Source organism: Carcharodon carcharias, chromosome 4 (genome assembly GCF_017639515.1).
Source record: "Carcharodon carcharias isolate sCarCar2 chromosome 4, sCarCar2.pri, whole genome shotgun sequence".
Classification (NCBI taxonomy): Eukaryota; Metazoa; Chordata; class Chondrichthyes; order Lamniformes; family Lamnidae; genus Carcharodon; species Carcharodon carcharias.
The window spans coordinates 198742711-198766181 of record NC_054470.1 but is presented as its reverse complement, the minus strand read 5'-3'; the positions used below and the strand labels follow the sequence as shown (position 1 = coordinate 198766181).

Sequence of the window (23471 nt, the reverse complement as noted above, 5' to 3'; positions counted from 1 at the left end):
CATCCCTCCGTCTCACCCAATAATCCCTCCGTCTGTCCCTCTCATTCCTCCGTCTCTCCCACTCATCCCTCCGTCTCTCCCACTCATCACTCCGTCTCACCCACTCATCCCTCCGTCTCTCCCACTCATCCCTCCGTCTCACCATTCATCCCTCCGTCTGTCCCACCCATCCCTCCGTCTCTCCCACTCATCCCTCCATCTCACCCACTTATCCCTCTGTCTGTGCCACTCATCCCTCCATCTCTCCCACTCATCTCTCCATTTCTCCCAATCATCCCTCCGTCTCTCCCACTCATCCCTCTGTCTCACCAACTCATCACTTCGTCCCTCCGGCTCATCACTCCGTCTCTCCCGTTCATCTCTCCGTCTCTCCCAGTCATCTCTCCATCTCTCCCACTCATCCCTCTGTCTCTCCCACTCATCCCTCCATCTCACCCACTCATCCCTCCGTCTCTCCCACTCATCCTTCCATCTCACCCGCTCATCCCTCCGTCTCTCCCACTCATCCCTCCGTCTCTCCCACTCATCCCTCCGTCTCACCCAATAATCCCTCCGTCTGTCCCTCTCATTCCTCCGTCTCTCCCACTCATCCCTCCGTCTCACCCACTCATCCCTCCGTCTCTCCCACTCATCCGTCCATCTCTCCCACTCATCCCTCCATCTCTCCCACTCATCCCTCCATCTCTCCCACTCATCCCTCCGTCTCACCCAATAATCCCTCCGTCTGTCGCTCTCATTCCTCCGTCTCTCCCACTCATCCCTCCGTCTCTCCCACTCATCCCTCCGTCTCACCCACTCATCCCTCCGTCTCTCCCACTCATCCCTCCGTCTCACCCGCTCATCCCTCCGTCTCTCCCACTCATCCCTCCGTCTCTCCCACTCATCCCTCCGTCTCACCCAATAATCCCTCCGTCTGTCCCTCTCATTCCTCCGTCTCTCCCACTCATCCCTCCGTCTCACCCACTCATCCCTCCGTCTCTCCCACTCATCCGTCCTTCTCTCCCACTCATCCCTCCGTCTCTCCCACTCATCCCTCCATCCCTCCCACTCATCCCTCCGTCTCACCCAATAATCCCTCCGTCTGTCCCTCTCATTCCTCCGTCTCTCCCACTCATCCCTCCGTCTCTCCCACTCATCCCTCCGTCTCACCCACTCATCCCTCCGTCTCTCCCACTTATCCCTCCGTCTCACCCATTCATCCCTCCGTCTGTCCCACTCATCCCTCCGTCTCTCCCACTCATCCCTCCGTCTCACCCACTCATCCCTCCGTCTCACCCACTCATCCCTCCGTCTCTCCCACTTATCCCTCCGTCTCACCCATTCATCCCTCCGTCTGTCCCACTCATCCCTCCGTCTCTCCCACTCATCCCTCCGTCTCACCCACTTATCCCTCTGTCTGTGCCACTCATCGCTCCGTCTCTCCCACTCATCCCTCCGTCTCACCCACTTATCCCTCTGTCTGTGCCACTCATCTCTCCATTTCTCCCACTCATCCCTCCGTCTCTCCCACTCATCTCTCCGTCTCACCCGCTCATCCCTCCGTCTGTCCCACTCATCCCTCCGTCTCTCCCACTCATCCCTCCGTCTCACCCATTCATCCCTCCGTCTCACCCACTCATCCCTCCGTCTCACCCACTTATCCTTCTGTCTGTGCCACTCATCCCTCCATCTCTCCCACTCATCTCTCCATTTCTCCCACTCATCTCTCCCTCTCTCCCACTCATCCCTCTGTCTCACCAACATCACCTTGTCCCTCCCGCTCATCACTCCATCTCTCCCGCTCATCACTCCGTCTCTCCCACTCATCCCTCCGTCTCTCCCACTCATCCCTTCATCTCACCTGCTCATTCCCCCGTCTGTCCTACTCATCCCTCCGTCTCTCCCACTCATCCCTCCGTCTCTCCCACTCATCCCTCCGTCTCACCCACTCATCCCTCCGTCTCCCACTCATCCCTCCGTCTCTCCCACTCACATCTTTGTCTCTCCCACTGATCTCTCTGTCTCTCCCACTCATCCCTCCATCTCACCCATTCATCCCTCCATCTCTCCCGCTCATCCATCTGTCTCACCCCCTTATCTCTCCACTCATCTATTCATTTCTCCTACTCATCCCTCCATCTCTCCCATTCGTCCCGTCTCTGACACTCACCTCCGTATCACCCATTCATCGCTCCATCTCTCCCGCTCATCAGTCCGTCTCTCCCACTCATCCCTCCCACACCTTTATTCATCTCTCCCAATCATCTCTCTATCTCGCCCATACACCCCTCCATCTCTCCCATTCATCCTTCCATCTCTCCCACTTATCCCTCTCACTCGCCCCTCCGTCTCTCCCACTCATCCCTCCATCTCTTTCACGTCTCTCCATCACATCCCTCCAGCTGATCCATTCAAGATGGATTCGGATGAAAGGTTATTGACCTGAAACGCTAACTCCGTTTCTCTCTCCACAGACGCTGTTAGACCTGCCGAGTATTTCCAGCATCCGCAGTATCTTGCTTAACGGTCTTTGGAGTATTGTCACTGTTGTAATTTAGCAAAGGTGGCAGATAATTTATGCACAGCAAGCTCCCACAAACAGCAGTGTGATAATGTGCAGAGAATCTGTTTTTTGTGATGTTGATTGAGGGATAAGTATTGGCCTGGACATCGGGGAGAGCTCCCTTGCCCTTCCTCAAAATGCTAGGTCATGGGAGGCTTTTACATCCACCTCCGAGGACAGATGAGGCCTCGCTTTAACATCTCATCTGAAAGACAGTGCCTCAGGCAGTGCAGTGCTCCCTCAGTACTGCATTGGCGTGTCAGCGTGGCATTTGTGCTCAAGTTTTCAGAGCATGAGTTGAACCCTCAATGTTGTGATTGAGATATGATGATCAGGAGAGACGGAGGGATGAATGGGTCAGCTGATGGCCTAACCTAAAGGGAAATAAACTCAGTGTAAAATTAGTGATTCATTGAAAGAAGCAAAAACTGAAATGTAGTCTTAAAATTATAGCATTGAGAAGGCTCTAGGACCCAGTATGACTCTAGTGAGCTGCCTTAGCCAATGGAGACAGAGGGGCAGAGTTTGGTGTTAGTGAGAATACAACAGGAGGTGTCAACCTGCCAGAGTCAGACAGAGAGGCTGAGAGACTGGCAAACGTGCTTCCTCAGTCACACGAGCGATTTGCTGCAGAGACTGGGAGGACTTCGAGAGAGAGAGAGAGAGAGAGAGAGAGTCTGACAAACACTCAACACTTTCTCAATAAAGAGGCAGGAGTCAGGCAGAAGCCGGAGCAGAGTTTGGAAATACTGAGATAAACGTGCAGTCTGGACACAGTGGGAGAGAGAGAGAGAGAGGAGAGAACACAGCAGCAATGAAGAAACAGAGGGGCCAGTCCTGGCTGTGAAGGAACAGGAAGAGCCCATGGGCTACATGTCCATCGACTAGGTGTGCATCGCACTGCAAGGAATGCAAAACTGGTTTGCAGAGTGACAACCATATCTTGTCACCACAAACCACCCCTAGCCCCCCCTCAACCCCACACCACCCCACCCCCCCCTCACCCGCCCCCCGAATTGCCTCAAACTCATTCCGTCCCTGTTTTGTTTCTTTAACTTGAAATCTGGAAAAGTAAAATTTGCCAACGACTGCTGGCATTACCTATCCATCAATTCCGGCAGGATTATCACACAGGAATTGGATAAAGGAAGGAGTTGGAATTTTCACATTGCCAGCAGGACCGTTTTTTTCACTCAGGCAGGACCGCTTGTTAAGGAGGGGGATATCACTGTGGACAAGATCGGGTTGCTTGTTTGTCAACTGGTTTAAAAACTGGAGGGATTTCTTGTGCGAGAAGTTCGGAGGATGAGTGGATCGAATGTTAGTGACCATGTCAGCAACAACAACACCACCCATCTCAAGGAGTTCCCTGCTATCCCAACAGTCATGTTTGTGTTTGGGGTCGTGGGGAACCTTATCGCTATTGTGGTTCTCTGCAAATCTCGAAAGGAGCAAAAGGAGACGACGTTCTACACTCTGGTGTGTGGCCTGGCTGTGACTGACCTGCTGGGTACCTGTCTGGTCAGTCCCATCACAATCATCACCTACGTCAAGGGGAACTGGCCAGGGAACAGTGCGCTCTGTGAGTACGACTCCTTCGTCCTCCTGTTCTTCGGCACCTCAGGTCTCAGCATCATCTGTGCCATGTCCATCGAGAGGTACCTGGCCATTAACCATGCCTACTTCTACAGTCACTACGTGGATAAGAAGCTGGCTGGACTGACTCTCTTCACCATCTACGTGGCCAACACCCTCTTCTGTGCCCTGCCCAACGTCGGCCTGGGCAAGACAGTCAAGCAGTTCCCTGAGACCTGGTGCTTCATCGACTGGCAGACGGAGGAGCCTCAGCACGCCGTCTACTCTTACATGTACGCTGGCTTCAGCTCCTTTCTGATCCTGGTGACGGTGATCTGTAACGTGCTGGTGTGCATGGCCCTGATCCACATGCACCGTCAGTTTGTCCGCCGCACCTCACTGGGCAATGACCCTCGGCTGCGGGAGCTGCGCCGGCGCCGGAGCTTCCGCCGCATGGCGGGCGCCGAGCTCCAGATGGTCATCCTGCTCATCGCCACCTCGGCCGTGGTCCTCATCTGCTCCATCCCGCTGGTGGTAAGTCATTTTACACGGGCACAGAAACAGGGGTTTCTGCTGTATACCAGCCCTCTTCAGTTAACCCTCTCAGTATATTCCTCCTACCCTCTGTCTCCCTCACGTACCTTTTGCTTTAATACCCTCTGCTATTCACCCCGACCACTCCCTCCCTGGGTAGCGAATTCCACACTCCCCCCACCCCCCAACCCCCCCAAACTCTGTGAGAAATCCTGCTGACTTCCCTGTTGGTTTATGTGTGATTATCTGCTCACAGCACGTACTTCTCTCTCCCCCCACGAGTCTCTACGTCAACTCGATTGAAACTCTTATCATAATCTTAAAGTCCTTAACAGTTGCTAACAGTCACGGTTCGGGACTTGTACCCACGACATCCTCGGCAACGAAACATTTTCCCTGGCAGGATTTCACGTGTTTGGTTTCTTTGGTACAACTGCTCCTTCGACAGGGTACAACAGGGATAGGAACTTTACACAACCTCCTCCTGTTGTCACACGGTGTGAATCCGACCCCACCCCACCCCCCCCAAGTGTCGCAGAGAGTCACAGCATTATAATGGCGCAGGAAGAGGCCATTCCGTCCATTGAATTCATGCTGGCTCTCTGTAGGGCAGTCCAGTCAGTCCCCTTGCCTGTGAGCGTTGGGAATGGTTTAATGTTTTACTGAAAGCCAATTAAATAATCAACTGGCCGCATCATAGATTCTTACAGAACAGGACACCATTCGGCCCATCCCACCTGTGCCAGCTCCTTGAAACCGCTATCCAAATAGCCCCACACTCCCTACTCTTTCCCCCCATTGCCCTGCAAATGTTTCCCCTTCAAGTATTTATCCAACTCTCTTTTGAAAGTTATTATTGGATCTGCTTCCACCGCCCACGTAGGCAGTGCATTCCAGATCACACCAGCTCGCTGCGTGAAATATAATTGCTCAACTCTGCCCTGGGGCATTTGCCAATTATCTTAAAGTTAAATTCTCCAGTTGCTATGTAGGCTAAGTGATAAAATGTGATATTCAGCGTGTAAAACAGGTTAATTTTAGGAGTGTTTCAGGGTGTGTGTCGCCTCCTGTGGACTCTGATTGAGGAGATCAGGCATTACGTCAGGAGACAGGGACACAGCGATGTGCCTAGTTCCATTCTTGGAACCCCCACCCACAGGCCTGGGAGGGGAGGGGTGGGGTGGGGTGGGGGGGGGGGGTGCAGATTGAGCGGAATGAGACCGGGGCTCAAAGGGTTAATTGACGAGGACAGGTTGCCTAGTCTGCGCTTGCCTGTTTGCTTGAGAATAGATGACCGAGGGGGGGGGTGATCTGATGTGAGTTGTTAAAACGATTAAAGGTTTCAGTAGGGGCAGCAGATGGAAAGAAGATGGTCGGGTTCGAGGGGGGTCGGTGGCGGGTGGTGGTGGGAGGGTGGGGGGGGCCGGTGGGGGGGGACAGTCCAGGTGTAGGATTTTTTTGGATAGCAGGCCCTCTGGTCCTGCCACGCAAGGAGTTGGAGAAGAATGCAACCCAGCAAACACGGCAGTCCCACAGCCATTTGACACTCCAACTGGTGGCACCTCTGTAGGGCCAGCGGTGTTAGTGCCCACTGAGTGGTCACAAGTGCTCCCCAGATTCTGAGTCTCAGAATCTGGGATTGAGGGTGGGGGGTGGTGGGGGGGGGCGGGGGGGAAGGAGGGGGTTTGTGTGTGGGGGGGGGGGGGGGGTGGGTGGGGATGTGGGGGGCAACGTTTGGGTCTTAGGGAGGGCACGCCCAAGGGTAGGGTCTCGATGGAGAGGCTGGGGTGAAGGAGGGAGCACTCACAGAGGACAGACCTCGGGTTGGTGGGGTTGGGGGGAGGGGGCACCCAATCTGGAAAGGGGGGCCCATGAGGAAGGACCCCCACCACCCCACCCCACCCCAATTCCCACCGAAGTGCGAGCAGAGTGACCTGCCGGGCGTTCCGCAACCCCACCCCCCCAACTCCCCAAACGTCTCCCGCCAGCCTTGAAATTGAGGCTGGGCAGGAAGTGGCCCTAAAGTGGCCTCAGTTGGGGTGAGAGAGCAGGTGGGCCACCCTTGGCCTTGCCCCACACCCCATAAGATTGTGGACAGGGCAAGGGTGGATAGTAAGTGGTAGGAGGGCCAGCCGGGGAACTTTATTCTGCGCCCCCCCCCCCCCACCCTCCTCGGCCTGCAAGTGGTGGCACGGTAAAATTCTTCCCCAGGACCAGGAGATAAAACCTTATCCTCAGAGCCAGTGATAAACATGAAGCATTTCTTCACACAAAGGGAGTGGAAAGCTGGAACTCTCTCGCCTGAAACGTGGTGGGTCCATTGACGGTTTCATGACTGTGACTGATAGACAGGTAACAATATGGAAGCTTGAGGAATGAAGACCAACAAATAACGCTATGCAGCAGCCAGCATCTAATTGTAGGGTGTAGCAGGGTGGAGGGGCTGAATGGCCTCTTCCAGGATCTGTTTGCCGGGGGACCTCTGTAGATCAAGTTGCACCTGCGCCAATGTGGATCAGAGTAATCCAGGTCAGAGCGATAACAGAGAGTGAAGACGTGACTCTCTCCAGCCTGTCACGTGAGGCGTTAACTCTGGGTGGGAGAGGGCAGGTCCCTCAAAGAATGGAACGCTTTCCGTCTAAACCTGTCTTAAGTGAGAATAAGGAGGTGAATATCTAGCAGTCAGTCAGAGCCCAGCCCCCATCACATCCTCACCACTCTCCACTGTCCAATCGATTGAAGTGTTAACTCATTGTGATCTGGCGAATGGGGTAAACGCTTGGGGAAGTGTCAGCAAGCAGCTTGCTGGCTGATTCAGAATCACCCCAAACCCTAAAAAGGACTCGAGGCAAGAAACTGAGAAAGAATCAAATTAGCCAGGAGGTCCAGCTAGCTAACAGCGGCAATCTCGGGTGTTTATCAGGAGTACCTACGCCTTTACCTGTTTGGGAGTGACAGCTTGATTAGTTTTCCTGGATTCTGTCCTGAACACTTCAACTCTCCTTGCAGTTTGTGGAAGAGATTAAGAGCAAATGGGTGGACTTTCCCGGTCCCATGGAGACGCAGGGGGGGGTGGGGGTGGGGGAGGTGGTGGGGGGAGAACCCATGTCAGGGCAATGCCTGGACACATTCTCCACATTCCCACCACTTAGAATGTTCCCAAGAGGCAAGCTGGACTGGCTGCACCGAGACAGACAATTCACATTGTTGGGGCCGGAATTGGTGGGGATTTTCCCAATTTGCCAGGAGTATATCAGCGGCAGAGTGGACCCACCCTCCCCTTCCCCCCCCCACCACAGTCTCCTCATTAGAAGCGAGCCCCGTGAGGTGTGGTAAGGGCTGGTTATCATGTCTGTATGAGCTGTGCAATATATTCAGAGAGCTGAGCTTCCTGACGATAAATCAGCCCAATGGTGAAGCAATGCACCGAGTGGTGAGGAGATAAACGTTATTGAAATTAATCTTGTATTGATGTGCTGGGCTCCCCCATCACTGATTGTCGGCATCCTCCTCCTGTTAGTTGTTTGAATTCCCCGATCACCTCTTTGTTCGCTGACCTGCACTGGCTCTCGATTTTAAAATCCTCAACTTTGTTTTCAAATTCCTCTATGGCCTTGCCCCTCCCTATTGTAACTACACGGAAAACAGAGAGTCGGGATACACTTTCAGGATGGCAAACAGTAACAGTGGAGTGCCACAGGGATAGTACTGGATGTAGCAGGACTGCAGAGCTTAGATCTGATCCGTTGGTTGTGGGATTGCTTAGCTCTGTCAATCACTTGCTGCTTATGCTGTTTGGCACCCAAGTAGTCCTGTGTTATAGCTTCACCAGGTTGACACCTTATTTTTCGGTGTGCCTGGTGCTGCTCCTGGCATGTCCCCCTGCACTCTTCATTAAACCAGAAGGGTCATGAGGCCTCGAAATGTCAACTTTGTTCTTCTCCGCCGATGCTGCCAGAGCTGCTGAGTTTTTCCGGTTGTTTCTGTTTTAGTTTTGTCCCTGGCTTGATGGGAATGGCGGAGTGGGGGATATGTGGGGCCATGAGGTTACAGATTGTGGTTGTCTACAATTCTGCTGCTGCTGATGGCCCACAGCACCTCAGCCCAGTTTTGAGTTTCATCAAAGAAAAATTAGCGGAAAGCCATGTTATGATATATTAGGACAGATGACTAAAAGCTTGGTCAAAAAAGTTGCTTTTTAAAAGTGTCTTAAGGGAGGAGAAAGAAGTGGAGAGGCAGAGATGTTTATGGAGGGAGGTTCCACAGCTTAAAGCACAACCATCAATGACGGAGCGATTACAATCAGGGACATTCGAGACTCTGGAATTGGAGGACTGTAGATTTTTTGGAGGGTTGAGGATCTAGAGGATGTTACAGAATAAGGAACATAATAAATAGGAGCAGGTGTAGCTCATTCAGCTCTCGAACCTGCTCTGTTCAGAAGCTCAATGAGATGGTGGCTGATCTGGTTGTGGTCTTCGCTCCCCCATAACACTTGACTCCCTTGTCAATGAAAAATCTGCCTCACTGAGCCTTGAAAAATTCAATGATCCAGCCTCACTGTTCCCTATGGAAGAGAATTCCATAGACTAATGACCCTTTGAGAGAAGAAGATCCTCCTAATCTCTGTCTTAAATGGAGACCCCTTATTTTTAAACCGTGCCCCCGTTCTAGATTCTGCCACAAGAGTAAACATCCTCTCAGTATCCACCTTGTCAAACCCTCCCAGAATCTTTTATGTTTCATAAGATCACCTCTCATTCTTCGAAACTCCAATGAGTAGCAGCCCAACCTGCTCAACCATTCCCCATAAGACAAACCCCTTCACCCCAGGAATCAGCCGAGTGAACATTCTCTGGACTGTTTCCAATACAAATACATCCCTTCTGTAGTGAAGAGACCAAAACTGTACACAATGCTCCAGGTGCGGTCTCACCAATATCATGAACAGTTGGAGCAAGACTTCCCTACTTTTATACTCCATCCCCCTTGCAATAAAGGTCAACACTCACCAGATCACAGAACTGTTACTGCAGGAGGCAGCTATTCGGCCCATCGTGTCTGTGCTGGCTCTCTGAATGAGCAACTCACCTAGTTCCATTCTCCAGCCTTCTCCCTGTAACTCTACAGATTGGTTCCTTTCAAATAATCAGCCAATTCCCTTTTGAAAGCCTCCATTGGCCCTGCCTTCCCCACAGTCTCAGGCCGTGCATTCCAGATCCTAACCACTCGCTGTGTGAAAAAGTTTCTCCTTATGTCTCCATTGCTTCTTTTACCAATTACCTTAAATCTGTGTCCCCTCTGGTTCTCGATCCTTCCACCAATGGGAACAGTTTCTCCCTATCCACTCTGTCCAGACCCCTCATGAATTTGAACACCTCAATCGAGGGACAGCCATATCCCTCTGTACTGCAGCATCCTGCAGTCTCTCTCCCAACCTCACATTATACTCCAGCTGCCAACATTTCTCCCACTCACCTAACCTATCTATATCCCTTTGCAGACTCTGTGTATTTACAACTTGCTTTCCTACCTGTCTCTGTATCATCAGCAAATTTAGCTACAGTCCCTTCACCCAAGTCATTAATACAGATCGTACATAGCTGAGGTCCCAGCACTCCACTGTGGTACTCCACTAGTTACAGTTTACCATCCTGAAAGTTTATCCTGACTCTCTGCTTCCTGTTTGGTTAGATTAGGGAGGGGAGATTAGAGCATAGAGGGATTTGAAAACAAGGATGAGAATTTTAAAATCAAGACCTCACTAGATTGGGAGCTAGTGTAGGTCAGCGAGCACAGGGGCGATAGGGGAACAGGACTTGCTGCGAGTTAAGACTTGGAAAGCAGAGTTTTGGATGGTCTCATGTTTACAGAGAGCAGAATGTGGGAGAGCAGCCAGGAGTGAGTTGGGATAGTCAGGTCTCGACGTAACAAAGGCCAGGATGAGGGTTTCAGCAGCAGATGAGCTGAGACGGGGTGAACATGAGGGATGGACAGAGTGAAAACGGGCTGTGTTAGTGACAGCGTAGATTTGTGTTTGGAAGCTCACGTAGGAATCAAACGTGACAGCAAAGTTGCAAGCAGACCGTTCAGCCTCAGATTGCTGCCGGAGAGAGGGCTGGTGGTGAAGGAGCCAAGTCTACCCAATATTAACTGGAAGGAAGTTCTGCCTAACCAGTGCTGGAAATTGTCTTCCACAGTCACTGTGCAGTGGTCACCCCAACCAGCACTGCGACAGGCAGATTGTCTGCGACAGGCGGATTGTCTGCGACAGGCGGATTGTCTGCGACAGGCGGATTGTCTGCGACAGGCGGATTGCTGAGGACAAGATCAAGTTGATTATTTGCTCGTTACTTCCTGCAAGCCCTGTCTGGGAGATATTGCAGGGGGGTGGCCATTCGTCCCCTTGAATATGTTCTAGTATTCATTTAGATCATTGTTGATCTGAACTTCAACTGCGGCCTTTCTCACATTTTCCCTTCATCGAGGTCAGTCTTAACATTTCCCACTGACCCCGAGCATCAGCAGCTTTTCCGGGGAGAGACTTCCAGATTTCCCTTCCCCTTTGTGCAAGGAGTTTCTTCTAAAGGTAAGATCACCCACCAGGGGAAATAGTTTCTCTCTATCTCCTTTAGCTTTCTTAGCTTTCCCTGCCTTTGAACGCAGGCTTTGAATACTCAAGGCTTGACGTAATTTTGATTGTGTGCAGTCTGGGCCGCCCCTATCACCGGGTTCTCAGTCCCTCACACCGGCTTCCCGATGTAGCCGAGCTCAGACAACCCAAGCTCCCTTTAAACTGACCAATAGTCCCAACCGTGGATGGTGGCGTACTGTCGCCATCTTGTGGCTCTAACCTGGAACTGATCAGATTCATACTCCAGCTTCACTCGATTCACACACCACACTCACTAGAGATTCACACACCAGACGCACTAGAGATTCACACACCACGCTCACTAGAGATTCACACACCAGACGCACTAGAGATTCACACACCACGCTCACTAGAGATTCACACACCACACTCACTAGAGATTCACACACCAGACGCACTAGAGATTCACACACCACGCTCACTAGAGATTCACACACCAGACGCACTAGAGATTCACACACCAGACGCACTAGAGATTCACACACCACGCTCACTAGAGATTCACACACCAGACGCACTAGAGATTCACACACCAGACGCACTAGAGATTCACACACCAGACGCACTAGAGATTCACACACCACGCTCACTAGAGATTCACACACCAGACGCACTAGAGATTCACACACCACGCTCACTAGAGATTCACACACCAGACGCACTAGAGATTCACACACCACGCTCACTAGAGATTCACACACCAGACGCACTAGAGATTCACACTCCAGACTCACTCGAGATTCACACACCACACTCACTAGAGATTCACACACCAGACGCACTAGAGATTCACACACCACGCTCACTAGAGATTCACACACCAGACGCACTAGAGATTCACACACCAGACGCACTAGAGATTCACACACCACGCTCACTAGAGATACACACACCAGACGCACTAGAGATTCACACACCACGCTCACTAGAGATTCACACACCAGACGCACTAGAGATTCATACTCCAGCTTCACTCGATTCACACACCAGACGCACTAGAGATTCATACTCCAGCTTCACTCGATTCACACACCAGACGCACTAGAGATTCACACACCACGCTCACTAGAGATTCACACACCAGACGCACTAGAGATTCACACACCAGACGCACTAGAGATTCACACACCACGCTCACTAGAGATTCACACACCACACTCACTAGAGATTCACACACCAGACGCACTAGAGATTCACACACCACGCTCACTAGAGATTCACACACCAGACGCACTAGAGATTCACACACCAGACGCACTAGAGATTCACACACCACGCTCACTAGAGATTCACACACCAGACGCACTAGAGATTCACACACCAGACGCACTAGAGATTCACACACCAGACGCACTAGAGATTCACACACCACGCTCACTAGAGATTCACACACCAGACGCACTAGAGATTCACACACCACGCTCACTAGAGATTCACACACCAGACGCACTAGAGATTCACACACCACGCTCACTAGAGATTCACACACCAGACGCACTAGAGATTCACACTCCAGACTCACTCGAGATTCACACACCACACTCACTAGAGATTCACACACCAGACGCACTAGAGATTCACACACCACGCTCACTAGAGATTCACACACCAGACGCACTAGAGATTCACACACCAGACGCACTAGAGATTCACACACCACGCTCACTAGAGATTCACACACCAGACGCACTAGAGATTCACACACCACGCTCACTAGAGATTCACACACCAGACGCACTAGAGATTCATACTCCAGCTTCACTCGATTCACACACCAGACGCACTAGAGATTCATACTCCAGCTTCACTCGATTCACACACCAGACGCACTAGAGATTCACACACCACGCTCACTAGAGATTCACACACCAGACGCACTAGAGATTCACACACCAGACGCACTAGAGATTCACACACCACGCTCACTAGAGATTCACACACCAGACTCACTAGAGATTCACACTCCAGCTTCACTCGATTCACACACCACACTCACTAGAGATTCACACACCAGACGCACTAGAGATTCACACACCACGCTCACTCGAGATTCACACACCAGACGCACTAGAGATTCACACACCACGCTCACTAGAGATTCACACACCAGACGCACTAGAGATTCACACACCACGCTCACTAGAGATTCACACACCAGACGCACTAGAGATTCATACTCCAGCTTCACTCGATTCACACACCAGACGCACTAGAGATTCATACTCCAGCTTCACTCGATTCACACACCAGACGCACTAGAGATTCACACACCACGCTCACTAGAGATTCACACACCAGACGCACTAGAGATTCACACACCAGACGCACTAGAGATTCACACACCACGCTCACTAGAGATTCACACACCAGACTCACTAGAGATTCACACTCCAGCTTCACTCGATTCACACACCACACTCACTAGAGATTCACACACCAGACGCACTAGAGATTCACACACCACGCTCACTAGAGATTCACACACCAGACTCACTACAGATTCACACCCCAGACTCACTAGAGATTCACACCCCAGACTCACTCGAGATTCACACTCCAGACTCACTAGAGATTCACACTCCAGACTCACTCGAGATTCACACTCCAGACTCACTCGAGATTCACACTCCAGACTCACTAGAGATTCACACTCCAGACTCACTCGAGATTCATACACCACGCTCACTAGAGATTCACACACCACGCTCACTCGAGATTCACACTCCACGCTCACTCGAGATTCACACGCCACGCTCACTCGAGATTCACACTCCAGACTCACTCGAGGTTCACACTCCAGACTCACTAGAGATTCACACTCCAGACTCACTAGAGATTCACACTCCAGACTCACTCGAGATTCACACTCCAGACTCACTCGAGATTCACACTCCAGACTCACTCGAGATTCACACTCCAGACTCACTAGAGATTCATACACCACGCTCACTAGAGATTCACACACCACGCTCACTAGAGATTCACACACCACGCTCACTCGAGATTCACACGCCACGCTCACTCGAGATTCACACGCCACGCTCACTCGAGATTCACACTCCAGACTCACTCGAGGTTCACACTCCAGACTCACTAGAGATTCACACTCCAGACTCACTAGAGATTCACACTCCAGACTCACTAGAGATTCACACACCAGACGCACTAGAGATTCACACACCAAATGCACTAGAGATTCACACTCCACACTCACTAGAGATTCACACTCCACACTCACTAGAGATTCATACACCAGACACAATAGAGATTCATACACCAGACGCAATAGAGATTCAGACACCACGCTCACTAGAGATTCACACCCGACTCACTAGAGATTCACACCCCAGACTCACTCGAGATTCACACCCCAGACTCACTCGAGATTCACACCCCAGACTCACTCGAGATTCACACCCCAGACTCACTCGAGATTCACACCCCAGACTCACTCGAGATTCACACCCCAGACTCACTCGAGATTCACACCCCAGACTCACTACAGATTCACACCCCAGACTCACTACAGATTCACACTCCAGACTCACTAGAGATTCACACTCCAGACTCACTAGAGATTCACACTCCAGACTCACTAGAGATTCACACTCCAGACTCACTAGAGATTCACACTCCAGACTCACTAGAGATTCACACTCCAGACTCTGTGGAGATTCACACTCCAGACTCCGTGGAGATTCACACTCCAGACTCTGTGGAGATTCACACTCCAGACTCTGTGGAGATTCACACTCCAGACTCTGTGGAGATTCACACTCCAGACTCTGTGGAGATTCACACTCCAGACTCTGTGGAGATTCACACTCCAGACTCAGTGGAGATTCACACTCCAGAATCACCCTAGACCCACAGCAACATGGTTGACACTTAGATAAAAGCAAAAAACTGCGGATGCTGGAAATCCAAAACAAAAACAAAAATACCTGGAAAAACTCAGCAGGTCTGACAGCATCTGCAGAGAGGAGCACAGTTAACATTTCGAGTCCATATGACTCTTCAACAGAACGAAGTAAAAATAGAAAAGAGGTGAAATATAAGCTGGTTTAAGGAGTGGTTGGGACAATTAGAGCTGGATAGAGGGCCAGGGATAGGTGGAGATAACGAAAAGATGTCACAGACAAAAGGACAAAGAGGTGTTGAAGGTGGTGATATTATCTAAAGAACGTGCTAATTAAGGGTAGAAAGCAGGACAAGCAAGGGACAGATAGCTCTAGTGGGGTTGGGGTGGGGTGAAGGGATCAAAAAAGGCTAAAAGGTAGAGATAAAACAATGGATGGAAATTCATTTAAAAATAATGGAAGTAGGTGGGAAAAGAAAAATCTATATAAATTATTGGAAAAGAAAGGGGGGGAATGGAAAGGAGGTGGGGATGGAGGAGAGAGTTCATGATCTAAAGCTGTTGAACTCAATATTCAGTCCGGAAGGCTGTAAAGTGTCTAGTCGGAAGATGAGGTGCTGTTCCTCCAGTTTGTGTTGAGCTTCACTGGAACAATGCAGCAGGCCAAGGACGGACATGTGGGCAAGAGAGCAGGGTGGAGTGTTGAAATGGCAAGTGACAGGCAGGTCTCACTTTGCTGCCCTCTGCAATGGCCTGGCGAGATACTCAGATTTATTCAAGGTGATGGCTCACCACCACCTTCTTAGGGGAACTGGCTTTGCCAGTGATGCCCACATCCCATGAATGAATAAAAAAAATCACACCCCCTCCCATCATACTTGGTGCTTTCCCTCGTGCTGGGAGTAATAGTCAGCTCCTGACTGGGTCAGGCCATTAATCAGCTTGCGGCACTGAATCCATGACCTCATGGTTACACTCTGACCTCTGCCACTTCCAGCCAGGCCCCTGCAATGGTGACAGATTTCTTAATCCCCCCAACAGGGGACATGGTCTCCCTCCTGCGTGATAGCGTGGGTGACATAGCGCTGTGGTTCAATCTGCCATGGAGCCTGTGTACTGTTGCCGCTCACCCACACTGCTCAACGCTGACAGACGTTATAACCTGAGCCCGGGTGCAGATGGCCAACTGTGAGGGCTGCGGCCACGAGACCGATGTTGACAAAGATAGCAGTCAGAGAGGGCAGGACTTCACTGATCTCCTCCACTCGCTTCTCCCACAGTGGGGCAGGACTAATGCGTCACTGCCGTAAGGGGAGGAAAGGGTGGGCCTAGTCCAGACATTGCTCACCTCCGCTAACCCACACTGCTTCTGCCTGAGGGCAGGGGAAGCAGTCAGTGGCAGGACCCCCCATACGCTCCAACACTCACGGGTTGTCAGCCAAGAGCAACGACGTATTATGGAGTATGAGGAGGATAGTGTAGAGCGGGCTTTGCTTGAACCAGACTGGGACCAGTGTCCTGGCAAATCGCATAACTAGGGCTGTGGAGAGGGTTTTAAACTAAATAGAAAGGGGGGGGCGAGTTCTGGAGAGACGTAGGCTTACAAAGCAAAAGGATATGGCAGCATTGCAGGGCAGCTGTTTGGGTAATGGTACCCAGAGTGTGACAGGAAGGGACAGAGTGTACAAACATTAAAAAAAACAGCAGCAAATAGAATCAAAGGGGGAAAAAGTGGTAAAAAGGCAAAATTAATGGCTCTTTATTTAAATGCACATAGTATTCAGAACAAAATTAATGAATTAACGGTGCAAATAGAGGTTAATGGGTATGATCTTATAGCCGTTACGGAGAGATGGGGGGAGGGATTTCCCCTCATCGGGTGGGCACAGTGGGCGTGGCCGTGTTGTGCGTGGTCCCCCCGCCCGCAATCAGGCCCCTGACCGTGATGTCACGCTGACTGGCCAATTAAGGGCCAGCCGGTGTGGAACGCCCGCTGATAACCTCAGTGCTGCCGGGGTGGGGGTGGGGGTGGGGGTGGGGGTGGGGGTGGGGGCAGGAGGAGGGCGAGCGCTGGAAGTCAGCGCAGGGGGTGCGCTCAGTGAAAGCTCCCTGGAGGCACGGAGCTGCTTCAGGGGGATGAAGGTTTTTAACACAAAAAATAAAGATTTCAAAAATAAGGAAAACAAGTGCCCACGTGTGAGTCTGTCACACGAACAGGGACATGTGGAGTATGAGTTAAAAAAACATTTTTTGTTTTTTTAAATCACTATTCGAAACCTCATCCTGACCGTGGATGAGGTTTCACAAAAACCCTCTCGGCCGCCCGCCAAGCGTAAGGTTGGACGGGCAGGGAAAAACTTACTTTAATTGATTAATGGGCTTAGCAGCCCTCTTAATTGTCGGTGGGCGCACCCGCTGACCGAAATATCGGGCGAATGCGCGATGAAGTCGGGATCGGGACGCTCGCCTGTTATCATCACGTGCCAATTCCCGCTTGTGCGTGTCAGGCGTGTGCCCACATGCCGATTTCCGCACGCCAAGCTAATCCTGCCCATGGTCGCAAGGAGATCAAAGCTGGGAACTAAACATTAGTACGAGGTGGAGTAAGTGCCAGAGCAAGAAAGGATGTTGGATCGGAAGATGTAGAATCCATATGGGTGGAGGTAAGAAATAACAAGGGGAAGAAGACACTGGTGGGAGTAGTCTATAGGCCCCCTGGCAGTAGCTATACTGTAGGACAGAGAATAAATCAGGAGATAATGAGGGCATTAAAAAAGGCAGCACATTAATCATGGGTGACTTTAATCTCCATGTAGATTGGGAAATTAAATTGGCAGAGGTAGCCATGAGCAAGAATTCATTGAGTGTATTCAGGACAGTTTCCTAGAACAATATGTTGTGGATCCAACCAGGAATCAGGTTATTTTGGATCTGGTAATGTGTAATGAGGCGGGTTTAATAAATGATCTCAGAGTAAAAGATCCCTGAGGAAACAGTGACCATAACATGGTGGAACTTAGCATTCTAGTTTGAGAGTGAGAAACTTGGGTTGGAAGCAACTGTGCTAAACTTAAATAAGAGTAATTACAAAGGAACGAGGGCAGAGTTGGCTGGAGTGGACTGGGAAAGGAGTTTAGAAAAGATGGTTGATGAACAATGGCAGACATTTAAGAAAATAGTTCATGACTCACAACAAAGATAATATCCCAGTGGGGAATAAGGATTGTAGGAAGGGGATAAACCAACCTTGGTTAATCAAGGAAGTTAAGGATAGTGTCAAACTGAAGGAACAAACATATAATGTGGCAAATATTAGTGATAAATCAGAGGATTGGGAATGTTTTAAAAACCAACAGAAGATGAGCAAAAAAATAATAAAGGAGAAAATAAACTTTGAGAGTAAACTAGTAAGTAATATAAAAACGGACAGTAAGAGCTCCTTTAAATGTATAAAAAGGAGGAAAGAGGTGAAAGTGAACAAAGGCCTCTTAGAGAATGGGGCTGGGGAAATAATTATGGGGAACCAGGAAGTGTCAGAGGAGTTGAATAAATACTTTGCTTCAGTCTTCACGGTAGAAGACACTAATAGCATTCCAATGCTAAATAATCAAGGGGCAAAAGAGGGATAGGAAATAAATACGATAACTATCACTAGAGAAAAAGCACTGGGGAAACTAATGGGGCTAAAGGCCGATAAGTCCCCTGGACCAGATGGGTTGCATCCAAGGATATTAAAGGAAGTAGCTACAGAGATAGTGGATGCACTGGTAGTAATCTTCCAAGAATCCTCAGATTCTGGCAAAGTCCCAGAGGATTGGAAAACTGCCAATGTAACACCCTTATTCAAAAAGGGAGGGAAACAAAAAACAGGTAACTATAGGTCAGCTAGCTTAACATCTGTCATTGGGAAAATGTTGGAGTCTATTATAAAGGATGTAATAGCGGAGCATTTAGAATTACATAATCTAATCAAGCAGAGTCAGCATGGCTTCATGAAGGGGAAATCATGCCTGACAAATTTATTACAATTCTTTGAGGAGGTAACTAGCAGGATTGATAAAGGGGAACCAGTAGATGTAATATATTTGGATTTCCAAAAGGCGTTTGATAAGGTACCACATATAAGGCAGCTTAATAAGATAAGGGCCCATGGTGTTGGGGATAATATATTAGCATGGATAGAGGATTGGCTAAGTAACAGAAGGCAGAGAGTTGGGATAAGGGGGTATTTTCAGGATGGCAACCTGTAACTAGTGGTGTGCCACAGGGAGCAGTGTTGGGGCCACAATTATTTACAAAACACATTAATGACTTAGATGAGGGAAGTTTGCAGATGACACAAAGAGTCTACAGAGGGATATAGACAGGGTAAGTGAGTGGGTAAAAACTTGGCAGATGGAACATAATGTGGGAAAATGGAGAAAAACTGCAGAAAGCTGCAGCAGAGGGATATGAATCACAAAAAGCTAACATACAAATTCAGCAGGTAATAGGGAAGGCAAATGGAATGTTGGTCTTTATTCCAAAGGGAATGGAGTATAAAAATAGGGAAGTCTTGCTAAAACTATACAAGGCACTAGTTAGACCACACCTAGAATACTGTGAACAGTTTTGGTCCCCTTATCTAAGGAAGGATATACTGACATTGGAGGCAGTCCAGAGAAGGTTCACTAGGTTGATCCCAGGGATGGAGGGATTTTCTAATGAGGAAAGGTTGAGTAGGTTGGGCCTGTACTCATTGGAGTTTAGAAGAATGAGAGGCGACCTTATTGAAACATATAAGATTCTTAGGGGCTTGACAGGGTAGATGCTGAGAGGTTGTTTCCCCTTGTGGGAGAGTCTAGGACCAGAGGGCATAATCTCAGATGAAGAAACACCCATTTACGACAGAGATGAGGAGGAATTTCTTCTCTTAGAGGGTAGTGAATCTGTGAAATTCTTTACCACAGAGGGCTGTAGAGGCTGGGTCATTAAGTATATTCAAGGCTGAGATAGACAGATTTTTCATCAGTAAGGGAATCAAGGGTTATGGGTATGGGGAAAAGGCAGGAACTTCAAAGGGACATAGACAAGTGGGTGGAATGAGTAGACAGGTGGCAGATGAAATTCAATGCAGAGAAATGTGAATTGATTCATTTTGGGAGGAAGAACGTGAAAAGAATATATCAAATAAAGGGTACAACTCTGGTTGGTGGTGCAGGAGCAGAGGGACCTGGGTGTAAATGTGTGTAAATCATTGAAGGTGGCAGGACAGGTTGAAAGACTGGTAAATAAAGCATGCAGCGTCCTGGGCTTTATTAAAAGGGGCATAGAGTACAAGAGCAAGGAGGTTATGTTAAACTTATATAAAACACTTGTTTGGCCTCATTTGGATGACTGTGTCCAGTTCTGGGTACCACAGTTAAGGATGGATGTGAAGGGAAAAGGCAGGAAAGTGGAGATGTTGATTATCAGATCAGCCATGATCTCATTGAACGGTGGAGCAGACTCGATGGGCCGAATGGACTACTTCTGCTTCTACGTCTTATGGCAAGAGAGTGCAGAAAAGATTCACAAGAATGGATCCAGAGATGAGGAACTTCAGTTATGAAGATAGATTGGAGAAGTTGGGACTGTTTTCCTTGAGAGAAGATCTGATAGAGGTGTTGAAAATCATGAGGGGTCTGGACAGAGTGGATAGGGAGAAACTGTTCCCATTGGTGGAAGGATCGAGAACCAGAGGACAAAGATTTAAGGTAATTAGCAAAGAAGCAATGGAGACAGGAGGAAAAACTTTTTCACACAGTGAGTGGTGGAGGCAGGTTCAGTCACAGCTTTCAAAAGGGATTTGGATAATTATCTGGAGAAAAAAAAAAACATTGTAGGGCTGCAGGGAAAGGTCAGGGGAATGGGACTAGCTGTGTTGCTCTTGTAGAGAGCTGGCATAGACACAATGGACCTAATCAGCTCCTTCTGTGCTGTAACCATTCGATGATGGTATAACACTGAGAAAGGTGAACAATGGCATTCCACAAGCCACAGGGTCAGCACTATGTAGACAGGCAGGCAGAGAAAGAGAAAATATATATATATATATATATATATATATATAATTTGATAATCAAATAACCTTCAGTTAGTGGATCTGGATGCGGGGAGATGATCTGACCCAGGTGCTGGTCCAGTGTTTTGTGGTTGTGCAAGGTGGCTTCTGGTCAGTGGGAGGACAATAGTGTTTGTTGACATTGACCTAACAGAAGCAACATGTTGTTCAAGGATCCCCTGCGTCACTCCATAGGTAGCAATGTGGCCATTCTGTCCATTAACGCAGCTGTGTTTGTTGAGAAGTGGTAAGTAGCTTCAGCCTGAACCTCCAGATTCCCAGTCTGTGCTGTGTGGTGCAGGTCAGAGCTTGTAACAACAAACAGCTACTTCCTGACTGCTGAACACGATAGACCATCGTCAGACCTGAACATTAACATTGCTGCGGCTTATTCAATAAAGCTGGCATAGCAATGTACCCTTCCTAGGAGTGGGCAGGGGGCATTAACCAAGGGTGGAAGGGTCTTTCCCAAGTGTACTTTGAAGATCTCATTGATGCTTACAAGGTCCTGAAGGGGTTTGACAGGGTGGACGCTGAGAGATTGTTTCCACTGGTCGGGGGTACCTAAAACCCAGGGCCACAGTCTGAGGATAAGGGGCTGATCATTCAGGACTGAGATGAAGAGAAATTCCTTCACTCTGAGAGTTGTGAATCTTTGGATTTCTCTACCCCAGAGGGTTGTGGATGCTCCATCGTTGAATATATTTAAGGCCGGGATAGGCAGGTTTTTGGTTTCTTAGGGAATTAAGAGATATGAGAAGCGATCAGGACAATGGAATTGAAGCCCAAGATCAGCCATGATTGTATTGAATGGTGGGGCAGGCTCGACAGGCCGTATGGTCTACTCCTGCTCCCATTTCTTGTGTTTTTGTGGTTAGTTTTACCTCTGCTGACATGTTATTTCTCTCTCTCTCTCTCTCTCTCTTTTAAGGTGAGGGTCTTTATTAATCAGCTGTACCGTCCGGAAATTACAAAGGACGACTCAAATCCTGACCTCATGGCTATTCGCATTGCGTCGGTCAATCCGATCCTGGATCCGTGGATCTACATCTTGCTGCGTAAAGCTGTCCTCACAAAACTGTTGGAAAAGATCAAGTGTCTGTTCTGTAAACTGGGGGGACGTGCCCCTCACGCCAACAGCAGCTCCCAACACCTGAGGCCCCACCAGTCCTCGGCAGCCTCCAGTCAATCCCCCTCCTTCATCTCCAAGGAGCTGGCTGATGGTAACACCTCGCAAACTCTGCTCTATAACCTTGAGCTGGCTGAAATGTTGCCAGGGTCCCTGGGAACACGAAATAGCCTGAAGCAACCACAATCCAGGCAGCAGCTCCAGCAGGATAGTGGGCTCTTGCTGAGACGGGGCTCCACACAGGAAAAGATACCAGTGTCCAACATCAATATTGACAGCTCCTTACAAGTAACCTTCACCAACGAGCAAACAGGGGTGGCTGAGAAGTGTATATAAAACTGTGGCAGCAGCACAGAAGGAACTATGTATTACCCTGGCGTGTGTGAAGACTGAACCCAGGGGAGTGTGGGGGCTGAACTGGGCGTTACCCATGGGAGTGTGAGGACTGAACTAGGCGTTACCCATGGGAGTGTGGGGACTGAACTGGGCATTACCCAGGGGAGTGTGGGGACTGAACTTGGCGTTACCCAGGGGAGTGTGAGGACTGAACTAGGCGTTACCCATGGGAGTGTGGGGACTGAACTTGGCGTTACCCAGGGGAGTGTGGGGACTGAACTTGGCGTTACCCAGGGGAGTGTGAGGACTGAACTAGGCGTTACCCATGGGAGTGTGGGGACTGAACTAGGCGTTACCCAGGGGAGTGTGAGGACTGAACTAGGCGTTACCCATGGGAGTGTGGGGACTGAACTAAGAGTTACCCAAGGGAGTGTGAGGACAGAACTGGGCGTTACCCAGGGGAGTGGAGGGACTAAGCTGTGTTACCTTGGAAGGGGGGATGGAGGGGGGTGGGGGAGACTGAACTGTGTTAACCAGAGGATTGGTTTAGAGTGAACAGTGGGTTGGCTGACAGCCTGTGGTTTGGGCTATGTTTTATGTAGGAACCCAGTAGTGTAAATATCGTGTGGGTTTTTGTTATCGACAAGATGTTTATTCCATTCTTCTCTGTGAGAAGGTTTCAGTGTAGCCAGTGATGTGGTTTGTTGGTGTAACTGTGATGCTGATTCCTTGAATTGTTAAATAAAATTCAAAGTTTTA

The 23471-nt window shown here is 49.7% G+C and overlaps 1 protein-coding gene across 1 annotated transcript; it reads left to right on the top strand.

Moving 5' to 3' along the window:
- The first annotated feature begins 3543 nt into the window (after window positions 1-3543).
- On the top strand, window positions 3544-23471 carry LOC121277438 (prostaglandin E2 receptor EP4 subtype-like). The gene is made up of 2 exons (XM_041186907.1): window positions 3544-4651; window positions 22179-23471. Exons 1-2 carry the CDS (start codon window positions 3848-3850, stop codon window positions 22710-22712), a joined length of 1338 nt encoding a protein of 445 aa, XP_041042841.1. The 5' UTR covers window positions 3544-3847; the 3' UTR covers window positions 22713-23471.

Coding starts and splice junctions, on each gene's coding strand:
- LOC121277438 (XM_041186907.1), top strand. CDS start 3,848: ATGAGTGGATCGAATGTTAGTGACCATGTCAGCAACAACAACACCACC. Junction 4,652..22,178: donor TCTGCTCCATCCCGCTGGTG/GTAAGTCATTTT, acceptor CTCTCTTTTAAG/GTGAGGGTCTTTATTAATCA.